The sequence below is a fragment of the Hemicordylus capensis genome, chromosome 1, assembly GCF_027244095.1.
Source record: "Hemicordylus capensis ecotype Gifberg chromosome 1, rHemCap1.1.pri, whole genome shotgun sequence".
In the NCBI taxonomy this organism is placed as follows: domain Eukaryota; kingdom Metazoa; phylum Chordata; class Lepidosauria; order Squamata; family Cordylidae; genus Hemicordylus; species Hemicordylus capensis.
Window position 1 is genome coordinate 215,998,039 of NC_069657.1, and position 21,722 is coordinate 216,019,760.

At 44.5% G+C, this 21,722-nt stretch overlaps 1 protein-coding gene across 7 annotated transcripts in view; it reads right to left on the minus strand.

Moving 5' to 3' along the window:
- Positions 1-21,722, minus strand: part of DNAH7 (dynein axonemal heavy chain 7) — a 249,486-nt gene that overhangs the window by 57,075 nt on the left and 170,689 nt on the right. For all 7 annotated transcript variants that reach the window (XM_053276796.1, XM_053276777.1, XM_053276818.1 and 4 more), the window contains 6 exons: positions 20,708-21,038; positions 17,520-17,866; positions 15,627-15,807; positions 11,249-11,434; positions 6,409-6,572; positions 4,069-4,223 (listed from right to left, as the gene is read on the minus strand). In XM_053276796.1, coding sequence (XP_053132771.1) covers positions 4,069-4,223; positions 6,409-6,572; positions 11,249-11,434; positions 15,627-15,807; positions 17,520-17,866; positions 20,708-21,038 — 1,364 coding nt within the window. The remainder of the gene's footprint in view (positions 1-4,068; positions 4,224-6,408; positions 6,573-11,248; positions 11,435-15,626; positions 15,808-17,519; positions 17,867-20,707; positions 21,039-21,722) is intronic.

The following is a 21,722-nucleotide window of genomic DNA, read 5'->3' on the forward strand; positions in this document are numbered from 1 at the left end:
GAGTTAATTTGACTGCCCCGTCTGCCCTCTGCAGGGGTGGTGGACCAATTAGAATGGTCTGCCCCTGGAGGCTTATGGATCATCTTGGTTGCCAGACAGCCCTTGGGGAGTTCCCAGTGTCCAGAGCTGGTTACTCTGCTGAGGCCCTGGTGAATCTCTGGAACCGAGAGACAGCCCAGGATGCTGACACAGTTGCTCCTAAACACCCTCTCCAGCTTGGTGACGGCTGGAATGACGCTGGAGGAAGAATTGTGACGAATCCAACCAAACATGGGCTAGAGCTATTTTAGGGACTACTCCACGGTGGTGGGTGTGGCAAAGAAAGGCTTTTTCTCTGCCTCCATTGCATCTGCTCAGTGCAGACCAGCGGAGCTGTTTTGTGTAGCAAAGACATTGCTCCACACACACACCAGGGGTGTAACTACAATTAGGCAGGGGGAGGCTGTTGTCTCAGGGCCCCCTGCCTTGGGGGGGCCCCTCAGAGGCTCTTCCCCACCCAGCCCCTACCTGATCTTCCGCTGCCAGGAGCGTGGACAGGAGCGTGCACAAGAGAGACGCCCCTGCCCAAGCCCAGGGAGAAGCGTGGAAGACGGCTCCCTCTTCGGCGGGCTCCTCGTGTGCCTGGCGCGGGGCGGGGGGGGGGTGGCGGCAGCGGCAGCTCTGCTTCTTCCGCAGCCTGAGTGAGCGCAGCTCTTAACTTAGGTGCCCTTCGTGGGGGTGGTGCACACACACCCTGCGGGCTGCCAGCGCTTGCTTGCCCCCTCCCACACAAAGCGGCAACCCGGGGCTGTGACTCCTTGCCGGGGCAGGGGACAGTAAAAGAAAGTCACCCGGACTCTTCTCGGCCGCGACTGCTTGTTCCGCCCTCCCGGGGTCCACAGGAAGAACACGCGGCACTTGGGTCTCTCCTTCTCATGCTACCGTAACGGCAGGAAACACGACGAGAATCCACCGGAGCCCAGGATATCTTGGGAGACTTAACTAGCCAGGGACGTCTCTGCAGGGAGGCATGTTTGTTGCGGCGGACACAGACAGAGGTTTTGCAGGGGCGTAAATGTAAAGAGGCGGGCTGCTGTCGGTGTAGGGGTTTGTCTTGTTTTTTTGGAACAAACTATTATATCTTTCGGGAATTTTTTTTTTTTTTTTTGCCGTAAAAGTAGTTTAAAGGGAACACTGGGGTGCGGGACTGCTTGGGGAGATGTTTTTAGCTCCTGCCCACGCTAATAGGGTTAGCGACGGTCAGTCCCTTATTAGCAGGGACGTCCCTTATTTTGTCCCAAAATTGTCTATCCCTCATGAGATGCTGTTTGTCCCTTATTTTCAATTAATGGGAGGAATTTATAGCTCAGATCACACCAGTTATTTTTTTACTTATGGTGAGCTAAAGCTGGTGATCATGAACAGCAGTTTTATCTCATTATAAGTAAAAATGAACTGCAGCTCCATTTCCCTTGGGGGCCCATTTAAGAATCTTGTCTCAGGGCCCACTCCAACCTAGTTACGCCACACACACACACACACACACACACACACACACACGTAATGGGGGAGGAATAATCTACAGCCCATTGTGATCTGTCTGCATGTCACTTTGCAGATAAAGTTGCTTGCATCCGTGCTGATTTGGACTCCAGAATTTTGGCAGTTCTGGCAGACATGCCTCGGGTACCATCTGGTCCTATTGTGTTGGATTATTTTCATTTGGTGCAGCCTGAGGATGTGGACAAGATCCTGGGCAGTGTGCAGGCAACATCATGCGTTCTTAACCCTTGCCCTTCATGGCTAATAAAAGCTGCCAGAGAGGGTACAGGCAGATGGTTGGAGGTGATTATTAATGTTTCATAATAACTACTTCAGAAAGTAGTGCTGGGGGACTATTGCTCGTCTCTGTGGCCATTGGCCTGTGGGGTCCCGCAGGATTCGGTTTTGTCCCCCATGTGTTCAACATCTACATGAAAGCACTGGAAGAGGTCATCTGGGGACTTGGACTGAGTTGTCAGCAATATGCAGATGACTCAGCATTATCTCTCCTTGTCACCTGAACCTAGGGAGGCAGTGGATGTTCTGAATCGGGGGCTGGAGGATATGATGGGTTGGATGTGGGCTAATAAACTGAGACAAGATGGAGGTAATGTTGGTCAGTAGGAGAGCCAATCGGGATGAGGAGATTTTACCGGTTCTGGATGGGGTTGCACTCCCCTTGAAGGAGCAAGTATGCAGCTTGGGGGTATTGCTGGTCCCGGCTCTGCTTTTGGAAGCTCAGGTAGAGGCGGTGGCCAGGGGTGCCTTTGCATGGCTTCGGCTACTGCGCCAGCTGCGTCCCTTTCTCAAGAAGGCAGATCTGGTCACAGTTACCCATGCCTTAGTCACGTCACAGCCAGATTACTGTAATGCGCTCCACGTGGAGCTGCCCTTGAAGAATATTCAGAAATTGCAGCTAGTGCAAAATGCGGCAGCTAGGGTTTTATCTGGAGCTGCCCGCTGGGATCACATCACACCCGTTTTGAAAGAGCTACACTGGCAGCCAGTTTGTTTCCAGGTCCAATTCACGGTGCTGGTTTTGACCTTTAAAGCCCTTAACAGTTCGGGCCCTGGATATCTGAGGGATTTTCTGCTTCCAAGGGTTGCTGCCTGCTTGAAGAGGTCATCTGAGAGGGCTCTGCTCCGGGTGCTGATAATGATGGAGGCTCAGCTGTCGTGCACATGGGACAGGGCCTTCTCTGCTGCTGCCCCCAGACTCTGGAATGCTCTCCCAGTGGCTATTTGCTCCTCAGTCTCCATCACAGTTTTTAGAAAGCGTGTGAAACCCTGGCTTTTTACCCAGGCCTTTATATGATTAACTCTACTGCTCTGCTTTGTATTTTGTATTGTTATATTGTGCTTGTATTTTAAATCTTTTTAGTCAGCTCTATATTTTTATATTTTAGCTTAATATTTTAATTGTGTAATTTTTATAGTCTTGTTTTAATTTTTTGGTGTGAACCACCATGGTGTTTTTTTAAAAATGAAAGGCGGTATACACATTTAACAATAAAAATAAATGAATAAAATGCCATTTTCTGTCCCCACTAGCAGTAGTCAATGATGCAGAGAAAGTGGGGAAATGAACATGATGATGTCAAGACTTGGAATAGATGATACTACATGTTGTGAGGAAGCAGGACATTTTGGTGGCATCCCCATGTTTGTTTGTTTGTTTATATATGTATTTATTTATATTTCTAGGTGACTTTTCTGACAGCAGGGTCTTCAAAGTAGGTTGTTTTTGGTGTTTTTTTTAATGAGCTGCCCAGAAAACAATTGTTATGGGGCAGCCAATAATTAAAGTAGTAGTTGTTGTTACAACTATAATCAGAAAAAAAACATCTATGATCAAAGGCATAGCACAGAAGCAGCATAAGATAAACACAGAAAGAGCATGTTATGTAGTTCTGTCCTGTGTCTGCTAACTGTTCAGAAACTAAAAAGATTCCAGCTACCATTTTACCATGGTCAGGCTATCTTCTAACACAGCTTCCTGTCACTTCTCATCAGCCATGGCCTCTATCCCTTTTCTATTACAAAACCAAACCTAACCAAACTTAGAACCTAAGTATACCCTCTGAGACTTCTCAATTACCTCTGTTTCAGGTTCATATTCCTGCAGCAGTTTTTTGGGTTTTTTTGTCCCTGTATCAGTTTCTGGTATAAGAAGAGTTAACATCAAGAAGATCATTTATCAGTCCTATAACTATGAGGCTTAATGTCTGATAATTTAACTGACCGGCAGTCCAATCAGTGACTCTATAGCATACATTTCTTGAAAAATCAAACCAAGACAAAATGAAATATTATAAAAGCAAATGTAGAATGCCTGCATAAAGTAAATGCCACAAACAAACAAACAGAAAATAGGTTAAAAAGATAAATTAATGTAGGTATCAAAAGTGTACAATTTGATATTTCAAGTATTATATACAGAATCCAACAGACTTATCAAAAACACTGACTCCTCCTTTCTGAGTTAGGTCAAAGTTAATTCTTTCCAGGTTTTTTGGCAATCTCCATTTTCAGGACTTGGTTACTTACCAGGTGTGCCAAACTGGACACAATTTTCTAGTGTTCTTACAAATTCAGAATCACTGAGCTTTATGACATGCAAGCTGTTTGCTCTTTCCATATTCTTTACCCATTTGTTTGCTTGACCCTGAGGATCAATCATGAGAGGCCATCTCCTTGCATTCCTGTGGGGGTGGAAATTAGCAGACACACACTTTGTGAATGACGGCTGCCCTGCTTATTCTGGTGTTACATTTTATATCTTTTAGGCCTCTAGTATACAGGGGGACATTAGAGACTGGGTAAACAGCAGAGCTGGTAGTTCAGCAGTTCCACCAGATATCTGGAGAAATGCTATATCGCCTGCCATGAGCTATTATGGGACTTTGATCTAAACCTTCTCCTACATATATTTGCTAACAGTCCTCTGCTGAGCAAAGAGGCACTTTTTAAAAGTGGTGATTCTCTTTATTTAGCAGGGGGAGAACAACTGGCCCTATCCATTCCCAGCACAACATCCCTCCAGTGGCTGTTGCTGGCGTCTATCTTATGTTTCTTTTTTAGATTGTGAGCCCTTTGGGGACATGGAGCCATTTTATTCATTTATATCTATCTATCTATGTAAACCGCTTTGGGAACTTCTGTTGAAAAGCAGTGTATAAATATTCGTCATATTCATTTTTGCAACCATTCTTCACACCAAACACCAACAAGGAGTGGTTTACAACTAGGTACCTCATAATTATTCTCTTCTGTGACTAGTGATGTGCACAGGCCATTCTACAGGCCTCCGGACCGGTCCAATCATGGGGCAGTTCGAATGCTGGGGTGGGGGTTCCTTTAAGGGCAGGGGGAGGGTGTACTTACCCCTCCTGCCACTTTTCCCCCACCGGCGTGCAGTTTTTTTGTAAGCATTTGGGGTGGCAGGATACCTCCTTGCCACCCCTTCCCCCTCTCAGCAGCAAAAGGCTTCAGAAAGCCTTTTGCGCATGCGCGCGTCGTGCATACGAAATGTCTCCGTGTCGCGCACACATTGCGGAGACGTGACGCGCGTGACGTGCACATGCGCAAAAGGCTTTCTGAAGCCTTTTGCTGCTGCGAGGGGGAAGGGGCAGCAGGGAGGTATCCTGCTGCCCCAAATGCTTACAAAAAAACACGCACCAGCGGGGAAAAAGCAGCGGGAGGGGTAAGTACACCCTCCCCCCGCCCTTAAAGGAACCCCTACCCCAGTGCCGGACCACAGCTCCTTGGTTCCGTGCCCATCCCTATCTGTGACAACAGCTTGAAAGATACTTATCCATTCTCTCTGCAATCCCTCTCCTATCCACAAATTTTCTGCCATACGTCTTGTAGGACTGATTCTCTTGCACACTAGTAGAAAAAATATCTGGTAGGGGTGTGCACGTAACCACGGAGCTGCCCGGGCGAGATTTAAGGAGGCAGGAGGGGGCTTCAAGAGGGCAGCAGCAGCAGGGGGCCGGGGCTTCAAGGGGGCAGCCATTTTTTTTAACGGAGCAGCCATCGGAGGAGGAGCCATCGGAGGAGCAATTTTTTCAATAATTACAGCAGCAGAGTGTGGAAAGCACGGGAGGGGTAAGTAAAGCCCCCCCCCGCCCTTAATGGAACCCCTCAACCTACCCTTCCGAACCAAAACCACCCCGTGACCGGACCGGTCTGGAGGCCTTTAGAATGGCCTCCGAACCGGTCCGTGCACATTCCTAATATCTGGTGCTCTTTTGTATCTTTAGCTAGCTACTTCACAAAATACTTGTCAAGGTGATGTGCTTTCATTTAACTTGCAAGAATGTCTTTGTTATATTGGTCTGTCACTTTTCCTCCAATAAGCTGAGCAGAGTTCTAGCTTCACAACAACCCTAGGAGGTAGGCTGGAGATAGTTACTGTACTTGTTCATGGCTAACCAGTGTGCTTCATAGCTGAGCAGGGATTTGGTATTTCCACTTCCAAGCTCAACAGTTTAGCCACTATCCTACACTGGCTGTAACAAAAAAAGTTGTTTCATTATTGTGCTCTGCTGTGTAAAAGGACTTCCTGCTTCTGTTGGCTCTGTTGGCTATACCAGTTAGCCAAGAGAACATCTGTTTGGATAAGATCTGCTTTCCCAGATCTTTCCCAGTCCCATGGCCTGAGATAACCTTAACTATGATGCCAGGGACTGAATATGGGACCTTCTGCAAGGAAAGCGTATGCTCTACCACTGAGCTACAGGGGCCCACCTCTATGGTTTGGTTTGGTTTGAATTGTAAAATAGTAGCTTATTTTGTATTCCTTCCAGTATGGATGGGATAAAAAAATAGCTTTAAGAAACTCCTGAAACAAAACCATGTTTGTCTGAAACATCTGCTACTTACGAGATAATGATACCATTGTCAATGGAAAATGAGTCAGAAGGCAACCCAGCAATGTTCCATTCTCTGATTTTCACTGGTTCTCCTAAAGTACTTGTCAGAGAAAAATCATCTGAGCAAGGAATGCCTCTGGCTTTCAGTGTTAATATCCAATCACGTGCTTGCGTCTGAAAGGAAAGAATGTCACATGTCAGCCAATAGGACCTATGAGTGCTGCAGGAAAAACAATGTTGGCTTAATGGTGCTACTGAAGCATTCGTGTATGGTACCAAAGTGTTCTCACCCCTGGGGATTGCTGGGGCAAATCTGGCCTCCTGCTTAACTTGCTTTTGAATCATATGCCCTTCATTAATGACCATGTGCAAAAGCACTTCAGTAGTGGAAATGATTGTATAACAAGAAAGGATTATCTAAGAGACAAACATTAACTTTTATTGGAAACCACAGTGGTCCTGATCCAGAAATACACCTGTGATCTGTTTTCACGCAGTTGCATGTACACATTCAACTTCATTTAGTCTGCTGCCAGCTGTGATAATGCCAGTTAATATAAAGAGTGGGGGAAAGACCAAATCAAAGATCCTCAGTCCTCTCTCAAGCAGATGATAGGCACGTTCCGTCAAATTGACAGCAGTGATAATCTCTTTGGTGCTATCAATCCAGTAACAGTTACTAGATTGTGCAGTGCTGGATGGAGGAAGCCAATAAGGTTGTTCACACAACCTTCTGCTGGGCTGGGGAGAGCAGGCAGGGAGAAGGCAGAGCACCTACCTTCCCCCCAGACGATCCAGTGGCGATCGTAGCCATGTGGCTCATGCGCCCACACAACTGGCACTGCCACAAGCAGACGTTCTGGAGGCTGGGCAAATGTGTCCTGGCCTCCAGATATCCAACAACGCACTGTGTGATGAGCACAGTGCATTGAGAGATTCCCCTGTGAGTCGGGCGCTTTAGGCACCCAGCTCTGTGTATGCTCAGGCTGCGTGCAGCTCGAGCATTCACACAACCAGGGGCCTGGGTAAAAAGACACACTTGCACCCTTTAACTGAAATAAAAGCCCAGGATAAATTCTCGGGCTACCTGGGGAGACAGTGCCAGGATTGATCTTGGATCCTGACACTTCACACAAGCAGCCCTACCCAAGCAGGGTACACATATCGATGTGTAGATCAATATGTAGATCTACACATGCAGCAACTTGTTAAGTATGCAGGTACCAACCCAGCTAGCAAGAAAATGAGATGCATCTGAAGGATATGTTTGTCTGCATTTCTAAAGCTTAGTCCCTGCCTATAAGCAGTCAATAGCATGTTATTTCAATATCTGATAATTTCTCATTATCCTGATGCTGATCTCCTTGGCTACCCCTTCTTTTCATTTTCAGGGCCAAACTGGACACTATGTGAGAGTTCTGTGATTTATTTATTTCTCAAAAAACAGCCATAGCTGGAGGACTAATTTAGATGGGGCTGGGGTGCTGAGCCATCTACTGAACTTAAATCACCCATCTGAAGCTGCTATCAGCCAAGCATATAAGCATAATATCAATGCCTTTATTATTTTTTCCCTTTTGCAGCTAATAGCAATTTCAGATGGGCAATCTAAGTCTAGAAATCAGTGCAGATTCAAAGTTAAATGCCCTCTCCGTCTAGCCCTAAACCAAATCAGCCCCCTCCCCCCACCCACATTTTCAAAAGAATATAAAAAGAATGTGGGAGTCCCAATCACAGAACTACCACATAACTTGTAGTTTGCCTTGAGAGTCAAGCCAGACATGACACTAAAATGCTTCATTGGTACATCCCATCTTTTTTTCTTTCTTAATTAACATAGCAACTACTGAGGGGTGTGTGTGTGTGTGTGTGTGTGTATGTGTGTGTGTGTGTGTGTGTGAGACAACTGCAGCACACAGAGAGAGGATATTTGACTCTTTTTCCTTGTGCTGTGGTCCCCATAAAAATGGTTGCTAGCACGCCTGGCGGCTACTTGGGAACAGGCCTTCTCCGTTGCAGCCCTTAGACTTTGGAATGCGCTCCCTGTTGAGATAAGAGCCTCCCCATCTCTGGCAACTTTTAAAAAGGCACTGAAGACACATGTATTCACCCTGATTTTTAATTAGATCTATGGTTCTAAGAATTAAAAGAAAAGGGGGGGAAATCTTTCTTTCTTTTTAAAAAAATAGTGAGTTTTGAATGTTTTAAAATTGTTAATGCTTTAAAATGATTTTCATTGTTAAGTGAGTTGATGTTTTAAATTTTAATTGTAAACCACCCAGAGACGCAAGTTTTGGGCAGTATAGAAATGTAATAAATAAATAAATAAGCAAGCAAGCAAGCTCCAGGTGGAAAGCTTCCACTGGCACCAAACTTAAAGAAAATAAAAGAAAGTAATCTAGTGTGGTCAACAATGGAAGCCAAAAAAGAAAAAGGTCTAATGGCACAGTCTGACATGTCCCGCAGAATACCGTCAGCAGTACTGTGGATGTCTAAAACAACATTGGGGGTATTGCACAAGAGCACTCTTGTGCTAACATGGAAAATTGAGCAACTGTGCTTCCATGACGCTACAGCCATTGGAAATATGGACCCAGCATCATGGAAGTACAATTGCACAACTTTCCAAATTAGCACAAGAGTGCTCTTGCATAACAATTCCAACATTGTTTTAGACATCCACATTGGCATGAGAGGTGCTGAACTGCCCATGGTGTACTGCTGGACATGGCAGTCATCATTACTTCTGCATAATGGTCATAGTGGAAATGTGTTTTGAACTCAATAATACTGATTTTCACATTTATTGGCCCCAAAACACAATTCCTTACACAATATTCTACTTTGTAGTAACCGTTCCTTTCATTTGCTATCGTGTAACCCGTATTTGGTGTGACTTTAGTAAAAAACCCTGAATCACTGGACACCATTTTATTTTTCAAGTACCTCCACTTTGCAAGGATGCAAGTTGCCTACCATCAAAAATGGTAATCAGCATGATCTAACAAACAACTTGACACCATTCCATCAGTAACAGTCCAATGGGATTGCAGTTGCTGACAGACTGTAAATTCACATGGTATAAATTAGACATAATTTGAAATGTTGGTCTTGGGAACTGATAAAGATACCAAAAAAAAAAAAAAAAATTGCAAGGGACTTAATATCCCTTAGAAAATAACTCCAATTAAATATTTCTGGATTTATCTCCCAAGCAATTTAAAACATTGATTTAAGGATAATTGCCTGCCACTTGTTAATAAAATCAAGTTAGATAAGGGGCAATTGGGATAAATTAAAGCTATTTTGATGAGATATAACATCAGTCATAAAATTATTTTCCTCCCTGCTTGAATTATTATTTGTGTTCCATAATTTCCGTCTACAAGTCCCAAATCACTTGTTAAGGAATTGGCAAAGATTAATAAGAAAGGTTCTTTGGGGACTGGGGGGAAAAACAGAACACAAATGACTGCACAACACAAAAGAAAACAGAATGTATGCCTCTCTATACAAAATATTGTTTTTTATTATTACTAATTTATTCCATTAGTTGTGGAACAAATATCTTGGTACCATTATGATGTGGCTTAATAGACACGGCTATGTAAGTTTGATTAAAGATTTTCCGATCCGTGTCCTAGCCAAATTAACTGTCCTTGTATCTTAGTTTTATTCTGAGAAGCTTTAGTGATACCGAAGAAGTGATCACTTTGGCGGTCAGAAAGAAACTGGAAGAGGGACGCCTAACCGCTGATATAAGAGGGCGTGGAGCATGCGCAGTGGGCGGTTGGAGGCATCTCAAGGAGCTAACGAATTTTACCCAAAGTGGTCTGTGCAGGTGCAGAACCCAATATTTATGACTGTCGTGGATCACTATCCAGATCATGATTATACAGTCATGGTTTGGAATCTGGGAAAAATATAAAACTAATGGCAATCTAAATGCTTTTCCAGAGGCTTCAAGTCATTTGACTTGTTAGCCTCCATCCAACTAAAGTTAGTCATGACTAATTTCCTCTGAAACCAACTGATGGAGTTCGAGCCCACTTGCTTTCAATGAGACAGTGAGACTCTCCACATGAGCAATGTGGAGAGCTGGATGGGGTGTGGCGGGGAGAGCGCATCAAGCCCGCTCTCCCCGCACATGAGCATCAAGCCCTCCCTGGGTGGCTGGATCGGCTGCCCACATGATTACCAGCTCCGTCATGGAGTGTGCGGGGCATTCTTGGGGGACCCCTGATGCCAGGAGGCTTGCTGCAGCCTCCTGTTCAGGGGTCTACTCGCAAGTTGCCGTGGCGTCTCACAATTTTTAAAGTGAGATTAGCGGAGCTCTCGGTCTGCTAACCTCGTTTTAGAGGAGGGCTACTTTGGTGGCTATTGAACCACCGGGCTTGTGGACGAGCCCAGTGATTCTCAAAATGGGGGGAAACTGGGCTGGGCTCCTTTAGCCTGGTTGTTCCCCATCATGAGAATAGCCTCAGTCACAACTAGATTTATCTAGATCGGCAATCCAGAGATCTCATCAGGAAATTCTGATATATTCGAAAGAGTTTTAAGATATCAGATTGCAGAGAGAAAGTTAATTCGGTATAATGAATGGGAAAATCAGATGCTGCCCATTAGAGCACAGCACACAACACTAGACTAGACATGGACCAAAAAGGCAGCTTCACATGGATCTTAAGGCAACCACTTTGTTGACCAAGTATTATTTTTAACTTTTTACATTTTGTTTCAAGTTGATTTAAAGGTGTATAAATCTGGCTAACTGGGGGAAACAATTGCTCATTTGCTCTGCAGATGTTGAGTATGCAGACATGCCCTTCATTCATTCATTCATTCCTTACTTGTCGGTAGTGGGATGTGAAGGCTCCCAAGTAAGATACGATGCCTGATGAGATGAGGGTATCGCCTGTCAGATTGATGTACTGCTTTCCCAGTGCCAAAGCACTCTGGCTCCAGCGGGTTTTCTCACCTCCAAGGCCACCAAGTAATTTTTCTGCACGGTCTAGCTTTTTGCTGCACAAGTCAACCTTAAAATCAAAATACCAACGTTAAGTAAGGCCATTACGCCCACTGCTACTGCAAATGGTTACACATTTTGCTTTTCATGCTCATGAGGACTACTACAGATGCATTGATTTGGCCAAACGATATGATTATTTTTCAGTAAAATAAATGGCCTTTGGATTGGAATTTGCAAAGCCTTAAGAAAAGAAAAAAGAATGGAGGAAATGTGTGTGACAAATTGTTATGGCTGAATACAGCAAGGTCTATAGCAGTTCAGTTCTTCTTCCCTCCAGATAAATTATTACCTTCAGTATGAAATGCAGAATTGATAATGGATTTATATGTGATATAGAAAATATTAGCATTCAAATAAGCAATACATATCTCATGAGAGAATGACGCTGACTTATGAAGGTCACTTTCACATGAGCATAGACAGCCTGCTGAATAAATACTGAACTTTCTATTCAGCAGTTTTTCAAAGATGTTTACTAATGTTAGAGATGGCAGAAATTTTGCAAAAGTGTCCAGTACATGACTTTCTGCATCCTCACATCTATCTATCTATCTATCAAATTTATACTCTGCCCAAACTTATGTCTCTGGGCGGCCAACAACAATTAAAACACATATAAAAGTTAAAACAGTTCAACGTATAACACATATAAAGTTAAAACAATACAATAATTTAAAAAGGGGTGCCTTTGCATGGCTTCAGCTAGTGCGCCAGCTGCGTCCCTTTCTCGAGAAGGCAAATCTGGCCACAGTTACCCATGCCTTAGTCACGTCACGGCTGGATTACTGCAATGCGCTCTACGTGGGGCTGCCCTTGAAGAATATCCGGAAACTGCAGCTTCTACAAAATGCAGCACCTAGGGTTCTATCTGGAGCTGCCCGGTGTGATCACATCACACCTATTTTGAAAGAGCTGTGCTGGCTACCAGTGTGTTTCCGGGTCCACTTCAAGGTGCTGGTTTTGACCTTTAAAGCCCTTAATGGTTTGGGCCCGGGATCCCTGAGGGACCGCCTGCTCCCAAGGGTTTCTGCCCGCTTGACAAGATCATCTGAGGGGGCTCTGCTCCGGGTGCCGACAATGAGGGAGACTAGGTTGTCGTGCACTCGGGACAGGGCTTTCTCTGTTGTTGCCACCAGGCTTTGGAATGCTCTCCCAGTGGCCATTCGCGCCTCGGACTCCGTCACAGTTTTTAGAAAGCTGGTTAAATCTTGGCTTTTTATCCAGGCCTTTACATGACTGTTTGATTGCTGTTTATGTGTGTTTTTATCCATGTATAATTTTTCTGTGTTGTATATTATATATTTTAATATCAGACTGTTTTTATATTTTTAGCTAAATATTTTAACTCATTTTTATTATATGTTTTTTAACTTTTGTAAACCACCTTGGGATTGTTTTTAATGAAAGGTGGTATATAACTCTAATAATCAATCAATAATAAAAACCATAAAATTAAACAAACAGTATTTTTTTTAATTAATGACATTTACATCCCCTCATTTCTTCCTTAACCTTTCCAAATTCAGCAGAAATAATTCAGGCACTGGTGAAGCCTTCATTCCCTCCAAACCAGACTAAAACCATAACGGATGGTCACCCTACAAATGGCACACCTTTTATTTCCTTTGCTCAAGTTTTAGTCAAAGGCTTCTTTGTTACTACCAACAACAGCTCCATCCATTTTACATTCTAAGATCTGCCTCTCCCTGTTTGCTTTGGGTTTCTGACTGAATATCCATCACCAATTAATTATGTAGGCATGAGATTTGCATTAGTTAATGGGGAAAGACAGATGTTTTGGAGTATCACTCTAGGCTAGTGATTTTCCAGCTGTGTCCTGGGGAACCCTGGGTTTCTTGGACCTTGGCAGCTTATCAGGCATTTCACAATGAGAAGATCATGAATGGCAGACAAGACCTAGAGCCACTGCCAATCCCTGAGAGTGTGCCCAAAGCCCTTGGGGTGGAGCAGAAAGTCTCTCTGTTGTTGCCTCTTCACTGCCATCCCCTCAAGGGCAAGCCCTGTCATGAACCCGGAGACACTCAGGTAGAAGAGGGCCCATGGAGGGCAGTTTGCCAAGGGACCCCTAAAAGATGAAGTCAGCTCGGGTCTTGAGTCCTCCTTCATGTTGCCCACTATGACTCTGCTCCTGGGAAATATGCCTGTTATATGGGACATCAGGACACGGACAATGGCCTGGCAGCCAATGATTAAGAAGCATGGTCAAATTTAGCATGACTCTAACAGGTTCAGCAAAGAAAAGCACAGTATGTATTATGTATCAGATTTATATGGGATCTAAATATGTTTGGGAATCTGTATGTTGCATGTCTATGCGGGTCAATGATCAAAATAAAGAATCATTCATTCGTTCGTTCATTCATTCATTCAGTGAAAAGCAGAGTATCATCTACATTCAGATGATGGCCACCACCTTGGGTGGCTTTAAAAGGGGACTAGACAAATTCATGGAGAACACGTCTATCGATGGCTACCAGACTTGATGGCTATGGGCTGCCTCCAGGCTCAGAGGCAGGAGGCTTCTGAATACCAGCTGCAGGGCAGCAACAGTAGGAGAGGGGGCATGCCTTCATCTCCTGATTGTGGGCTACCCAGAAACATTTGGTGGGCCACTGTGGAAAACAGGATGCTGGACTAGATTGACCTTGGACCTGATCCAGCAAGGCTCTTATGTCCCTATGCACTGGAGGAGTTTATCCTCTGCTCCCCCTTAGTGAAAAGCCTTTGATGCTGTCACTATGGTGTAAAGCACACAAAGGTTATTCAAGTGCAAATCAAAAGAGCAGGCAACCCCACCCAGAGACACGAGTTTGGAGCGGTATAAAAGTGTAATAAACAAACAAACAAACCCTGTCTAATATCACATTGTAGTGCGATAAGATTAGATATCATGCCGTTGATCAGTTGAGACTGAGGCAAAGGTGTGGAATCTGAACACAGTGTTGAAATTGTTCTGAGAGTCTGAAAGCAATTAGGGGGGTGAGAAGGAACCCTATCAAAAGCCTTCTCAGCATTCAAAGATATAACTGCAATCAGTTCAGGTGTGGCATATGTCATCAAAAAGAGGCCTAATGTTATTGAATCCCTGCCTTTGCCTTATGAGGGCCACTTGGTCTTTGTGGCGTAATGAATCGATAGCTTTTTGCAATCTTTGCAGACTGCAGTCAGGATTTTTTTTAATCAATTAAGAGAAACTGGCCTGTAACTGTAACAGTTGGAAGGGTCTTTCCCTGGTTTGTGAATCAGGGAAACATAGGCTTCATATAACATGGATGGCAAGAACTGACTGCCCGATGAGAAGAAGAAGCCATCCCCACCAGCCGCAGCTCCTGCTCCAGCTGTGACTAGGCCCCTCTTCCCCTCACAGAACTGATAGAACTGGCCTATGAGGAGGAGACAGAGAAGCAATCAAGACAAGAAAGAAACCACAATTTATTGTTTTTAACGATTTACTACTTTTATCAGTTGTCTGTGACCCACTCTGGGAGCCTTGCTGGCTGAAGAATGAGGCAATGAATGAATGAATGAATGATTCCCCCACATAATTTATAGCATCTATGGGGAAACCATCAAGACCTGACACTTTCTCATATTTCATGTTTTTAACAGTGGATTTTATTTGTTATTATTGATGTAGGTGCAGCAAGGAAGTCTGCCTAAGTCTCATCAAGAGATATGCATGGAAGTCCCTGGCTAAACTGGCTATCGGCTAACCTCTGTGGCATTTGACTCATTGTGTACAAATGGAATTTTCCACCCCCCAAATTGACAATTCATATACTTTGGTGTGGTGTAAGGACTTTTTGTAGCATCCTGTATAAGGGGAATATAATTTCTGGGTGGGGCTTCCTTCTCTTTTAGTAAGTTTTAAATAATCTCTCAAACTGCATGGTTCATTCACATGAACCACTAATCATGGAAAAGGACCCACAATCTTATTTACGATGCCTCCTCCAAGTTACACTGGCTAAGAGTGGGTAAAGTTGCTACAGGAAATCCTATTGAAATTTAGTAGTCCTTTAGAGTAATGCCGGAGCAGTACCGTTCAGTAAGTTGGTCTGGCTGTCAGTCATAGATCACAAAAGAGACCACTTATGTCAACATGTATTTCTTACAGTTGTTATAAGTTGTTAGAACCTGTTATAACTTTTGTAACTTTGAAGATGGATGTTACAAACCTGGTTCTCCAGGTCAGCTTTCTCCTGCTTCTTTTCCTCTAGGGTCAACTGAAGATTAGCCAGTTTGTCTTGAACTTCCTTTAGGGCTGCTTGTTTCTTTCTCAAACCATCCATAGCAATTTTCAGTTCCCCTTCAGCAGCATTGAGCTTTATCTTCTTAGGGGCAACAACTTTTGCTACTCTGGAAAAGAGTAAATGTTTTGTCCTTATACATCTACCTACAAATGCCACACAAATCTACACTGATGCTGCCAGTGTTGAAGAACAGGTTGCAAGCAGCTTCAGTATTTGGTTTTGCCAGGAACTTATACATTTGTTAACCATCCAAATTTGCTACAATGTGGAATCTCCTTGTTTGAAGTTCCTGGCATCTTTTGCTTTCTCAGAAAGTAGTCATGAGAGATGGGGGACTTGGATTTGGACTATAGTGCAGGGGAGGGACTATTTAAGCCAGGGGTGCCAAACTGTGGCCCTCCAGCTGTCCTTGGCCCAACCCCAGTCACAGTGGCCAGTAGCCAGGGATGATGAGAGTTGTGTAGGCCAACAACAGCTGGAGGACCCCAGTTTGACACCTCTGATCCGAGCTGTTCTTCCTGCACTACGTCACCCAAGAGCATACCCCCCTGAAAATTCTGCCTGAAAGTTCTTCCCTCCCTAGCTTATAGCAGCTTTTGGGACAAGGTGTGTGGTTTAAGTTGGGGAATTGATGTGGGGCACAGCATTAACCCTTCCTCCTGCAGCACTGCAGCTCTGATCCAAATCACAGCCACCCACATCAGTGAAAAGAAATAAGTCTGAGTTTTTGCAGCTGACTGGCTGCAACCTGGGAGATCTGCAGGGGTACATTGATGGTTTGTTTGGGCCTGGATCCCTGTTGCCTCAAATAGACACGCATATTTCCAAATAAACATGTGACACAAAAACAGTGTACTCCCCAGCATTTTCTCCTCACAATGGAACAGACCCCCCCATACAAGCTTGCTCCTACACAAGGGTGTAGCTACTAGTGTTCAAACATGTTCTGATAACACCGGTCACCGAGCCCCCAGGAACTGCCAGGGCCCCACCATCTACTGTCATCACCTCCATCTGCCCACCATATTTTAATCCTGCTGACACTGCCAACCAACTACTCAACCGCCCAGTCTCAATGGGCCCTGAAAAATGTTGCTTTTGCCACACCGTCACAGACCTACTGCCCACTTGGCTTCCATGGGGCCCTTGGGCAAGACCAGCTTCATATGACCCATGGGAAGCCACAGCTGTGGCCCCAGTGAGGCAGAGAAGTCTCTCTCTGCCTGGTGGGTCAAAGGAGCACTGACTGGGCCACCACCTGCTGAGCCGCTTTGGGCCCGTCCTCCTGCCCCTCCTCTCATTGCCATAGCAACAGCACAGTCCCACCCCCTCAATATCATGCCTCTTCCCTTCCCTTGGTTCAGGAAAGGGCAGAAGTAGTGAGGCTGTGCTTCCAGGTTAGGTTGCTCATTGGGCTTGGCAATGCCTCTGCACAAGGTGCCTCCATGGCTGTGGGATGTGCTGCAGCTGAAGCGTGGTGTGTATGCCCGGCTGCTACCTGCACTGCCTGCAGGAAGAGGCCAATGCACCACCCTCTGCAGTCTACTGGAGGGTCCACCACACAGAGGTCAGTGGGTCTGTTGTAGTGCAACGGCAGTATTAAAACATGGTGGGGCCACAGAAGCCAGGTGGGCAGGCAGCAGGAGGAGGAAGTGAGTCAAAGCCAGCAGAGGCCTGAAAGCTTGGACACAATCCACCACTAGCCTTGCTACAGCTCTGCTCCTAGGACTTCCCACTGCTTGGGAAATGAGAGTGAGAAGCAATATCTAGCAAGGCCAACATTCTTCATTCATGCTACGCTTTCCAGTACCGGCTTACTTATCATAGGAATCCATGGCTCTGACCCATTTGCACAGTCCTTCTGCAGCAGTGGAAGCATTTCGAACCTTCTCAGGCACAAACTCAGGATTGGTGATATACTGTTTTCGAATGATATTCATGTATGCTGGAGGAATATTGTCCTTATCATATTCATGGAGTGACTGCAGGAATCTCATGTCGCCCAGGAGCTTCTTAGCTGGGCCCCAGAAATCTTCCATTTTTTTGCCTGTGCCTGTTGGATCTGGAATTTTATCTGCCTTGATGCCTTTCAAGATACAGATGGCTTCCATAACAAGCTTCACACCAGCAGGAGGACTCTTCATAGACTTCACAACTGTAATATCCTAAGATAAACAACAGCTACTCAAAAACAGGCTGGAGGGCTTAATTCAAGCATTCAACTCTATTTCAATGTATCTGGAAAAAGCTGTTAGTCTTACAACTGACACAGCTAACTTTGTGCCTCATGCTTAGTTCTTACTTACCTGACTACTCTATCTTTACTCTCCAGAAATATTGAAATTCTGGCAAAATAAAACCTTAAAAGCTTTTTGTAATATATACTGAAAATTGACTTTATTTTCTTCTACTGAGAGCATTTTATATCTATCATTTTTGATAGATTTTTAAGATAATGTAGCTTTCAGAAATCTGTTCAAACTTATCAGTTCAAAAATACTTTAAAATATATATCCCTAGCACTTTCCCGAACAAATAATTTCAATCAGTTTTCCAAATGGAAACCCCCACATTTAGACTGACAAGTCTATATTTTTCCTGTTCCTCCTTTACATTTCCTTTTTCAAAGCCAGTAGTATATCTCTCTGTTTTCCAGTCAAATAATAATTCTGCTGCATTCAATAAAAAGCTTTCTGAAATCCCCAGCGACATGATTCAGCAATACCAGTCTTAAATGTCACTGTATGCCTCCAACAAATGATCAGTCTTTGTCCTAATCTTTCATTTTGAACTAATTCCTGTACTTTTAAATGCTACATCAGCACCTTGGCACATTTAAGGTCCTTACAGTACATGTCAGAAACTCAGTAGGTAGTTCTCATGACCTCAAGCCGCCACTTGGGTGGGCTGGCGGGAAGGCAGGAGCTAGCCTGACTTTGCCTGAAGACAGGTGGTGGCCATCATGGCTCCTCCGTGCCACGCACTCACACAAGCAGCAGCATGGTGGAACCCAAACCTAGGATAGGGAGGAGGAAATCCCCCCACATCCCAGTGTGCCCCATGCCAGGAACGCAGCAGCTGCTGCTACTGCTACTGTGCGCAGTGTGGCCACTCCTCTCCCCCAGCTTGCTACCCAAAATGGTGGTGGGCCAGGGGGAAGCCTTCTCCCTGGCAGCGATTGCCCACACAATCGCCTGCTGAAGTAGAACGAGCCCACGGTTTGTTCTACCTTGGTAAAATGCCGGGTAGAAAAGGCGGGCTATCCTTGGTTGGAGCAGCCCAGAGTGGAGGGCTCCTGGTGCTCCAGACAATATGAGCTGCCTGGGGTAACCCAGACAGTTCGTGTCATGAGAATAGCCTCCGTGAATGTTAACATTTACCAGAATTTCTTAAGACTGTAGAATAGTGGGAAGGGAAAAGTCAGAAAATTCTGACATTTACTAGTAATTCCAAAGACCAACTCAGTGTCCACAGCAAATGATCAGATATACAGCAATTATCATTTCCATCATTTACCATAATGGAAAGTGGACAGAATACAGATCTTTAGTGGAGTAGCAGTCCATTGGCAGAAATGCCTTCTGGCAGTAACTGGCCCTATCCACTCTCAGCACAGTACTTCCAGTGACTGTTGCTGGTATCTGTCTTATGTTTCTTTTTAGATTGTGAGCCCTTTGGGGGGCAGGGAGCCATATTATTTATTTGTTATTTCTCCATGTAAACCATTTTGGAAATTTTTGTTGAAAAGTGGTATATAAATATCCTGTTGTTGTTCTGTCAACAGAAGGACGGTTGCTCTCACACAAAGGTTCCTTGCAAGAGAAGAACACCCATTCAGGGAAGGAGCTTCTGCTGACAAAAGTACCACTATGCTTTGGGGGCGTGCACAAGCCATTTGTGCAGCTGGCAGGCGAGGCTGGAAGCGATTCCCTGAAAAAGCAGGTAGGAGCTCCTTACCTGTTCATCTCTCACCCCACCACTTTTCTGACAGCGGGGGCAAGCACTCTCCAAAAGGCCACGTGCAGCTGCAGCACTGTTCCCTGCAGCCTCTGTACAGCGTCAGCATGGGAAAGCACCACAGCCACGTGCGGCCTTTTGGGGAGTGGCTGCGGCAGCTGGAAAAGTGGCGGGGCAAGGATGAACAGGTAAGGAGCTCCTTACCTGCTTTTAAAGGGAACCGCTCCCCACCCTACTAAGCCAGTTCGAACTCCAGCACCCAAGCTGGTTTGGCACTTCCCAAAGGAGCACCGAACCAGCTCATGCACATCCCTAGGTCTGGGTGTCACCCCATATGTACACTGATGCAGCATAAACATTAAAAACAAGCTATTAGCTCATCAGTCTTTTGGGGAAAACACATTTGGCTAAATGGACCAATTTATCTGATAACCTTCATTTGCTATCATTGTGTGACACAGTTTTGTCCGGTCAGAAAAGAACTGAGGAACATGGCGCCCAGCCTACTTTTAAATAGCACTCTGTAGGTGTGGAGGCGGGCCTCGACAAGCTAAGGCATGACTACCGCATGGTTCCTGTGCAGGCACAGAACCCATACTTATGGATCTTGATGGATCTCAATCCAGATCTGCATGATCTCTTGGTTAATTTATATATTCATTTTACCTTTGCATTTTGTTGAATATGTTAATTAAAGAATTCTTAAAATAATAACACCATAAGAATATAAAAGAGCAATCAACATGATAATAATTTTAAAAACCAAATAGGAAACTAGCACCAAAACAACTAACAAATCCAGAGCCAGTGAACCAAAAAAACACAACCAACGTATCACTTTCCCCCAACCTTGTTTAATTTTGCATTGTATTTGCTTGGTGGGAGGAACTCCATTAAAATTATAAATTTAACAAATGTGCATCATGTAAATTTCATAATGATGGCAAAAAAGTAACAGCAGGTGTAGTAGAACCGGCTGTTTGAAAGCCAGGTGCCTTTTGTTTTTTAATTTTTACATAAGAAACAGAAACGGGTTGTGCTGATCGTACCTGTGCAGTCAAAGTGTCAAGAGCAGCCAGAGCACTTTCCAAGATGGGCAAGGCTTCTGCCAGATCGGCATCACATTCATCTTTGATTGCTTTGGCAGCCATTGCTTGCTCATTGGCTACAGCTTCATCCGCTTTCACTATTTTTTCAGTTTTAGCAACTTCTAAAGATTCCTTCTCAATTTCTATCATCATTTCATCAACCTGCTTGCTAGCTACTCTGAGCTGAGGTTGCAAGGCTTCCAATTCTATCTGCATTGTGGCCACCTGGGATGCAGCTGAATCCAGTTTCTCCAAGCCAACTTCATATCTTTTTTTCATCTTCATCACCTGACTGAAGGTAATTCAGGAGACTTTCATTTGGGCAACACATCCATACAAATACAATCAAGTTAATTTAAAAGCACTTCCCGGATGTGTTAATAGCTTGTTAAACACACTCCTGTTTCAATCTTCTTAAATTCTTAAGCCTGGCTCACAACCCTAAACATATGTCTGTTTGGGTAATCCATTGATTTAACATTTTCTTACATTGCATTTTATATTAGATAACAGTTTGCTTTTAGATAAAAGCTATTTTATTTTTTTTAAAATTTATACCTGTGTTTCTCTGGCCTAAATCCACACTCAGAAGCCTATGGGGAATGGTAGTAGCCAGTGTTTCTGTGGTAAAAGGTATGTCTTGGGCTTTGGTAGGGTAGTCGCTCCCTATGTCAACCATCATGCCTGTAGTGACAACCTGGAGATATGTGAAATCATTCATTCTGACAGGGGACACTGACGGAGTCCTTGGAATGGACATGACTTCATTGTCAGAGTCCTCCTCCACCTGTAACCCCTAGCTAAGGAAGCCCTGGAAGATTGTAGGTGTGCTTTGTGATGTCTCCTATACAGACACTGTCATTGGAGGCATTACTGCACGAGGAAAGGTAAATATATTCAGGAAGTATTGTGATAAATTGCATTGGCTGTTGACTTCTGATTGCTGGTACTCATGTTTCAAGCTAGGGTGGGAAAA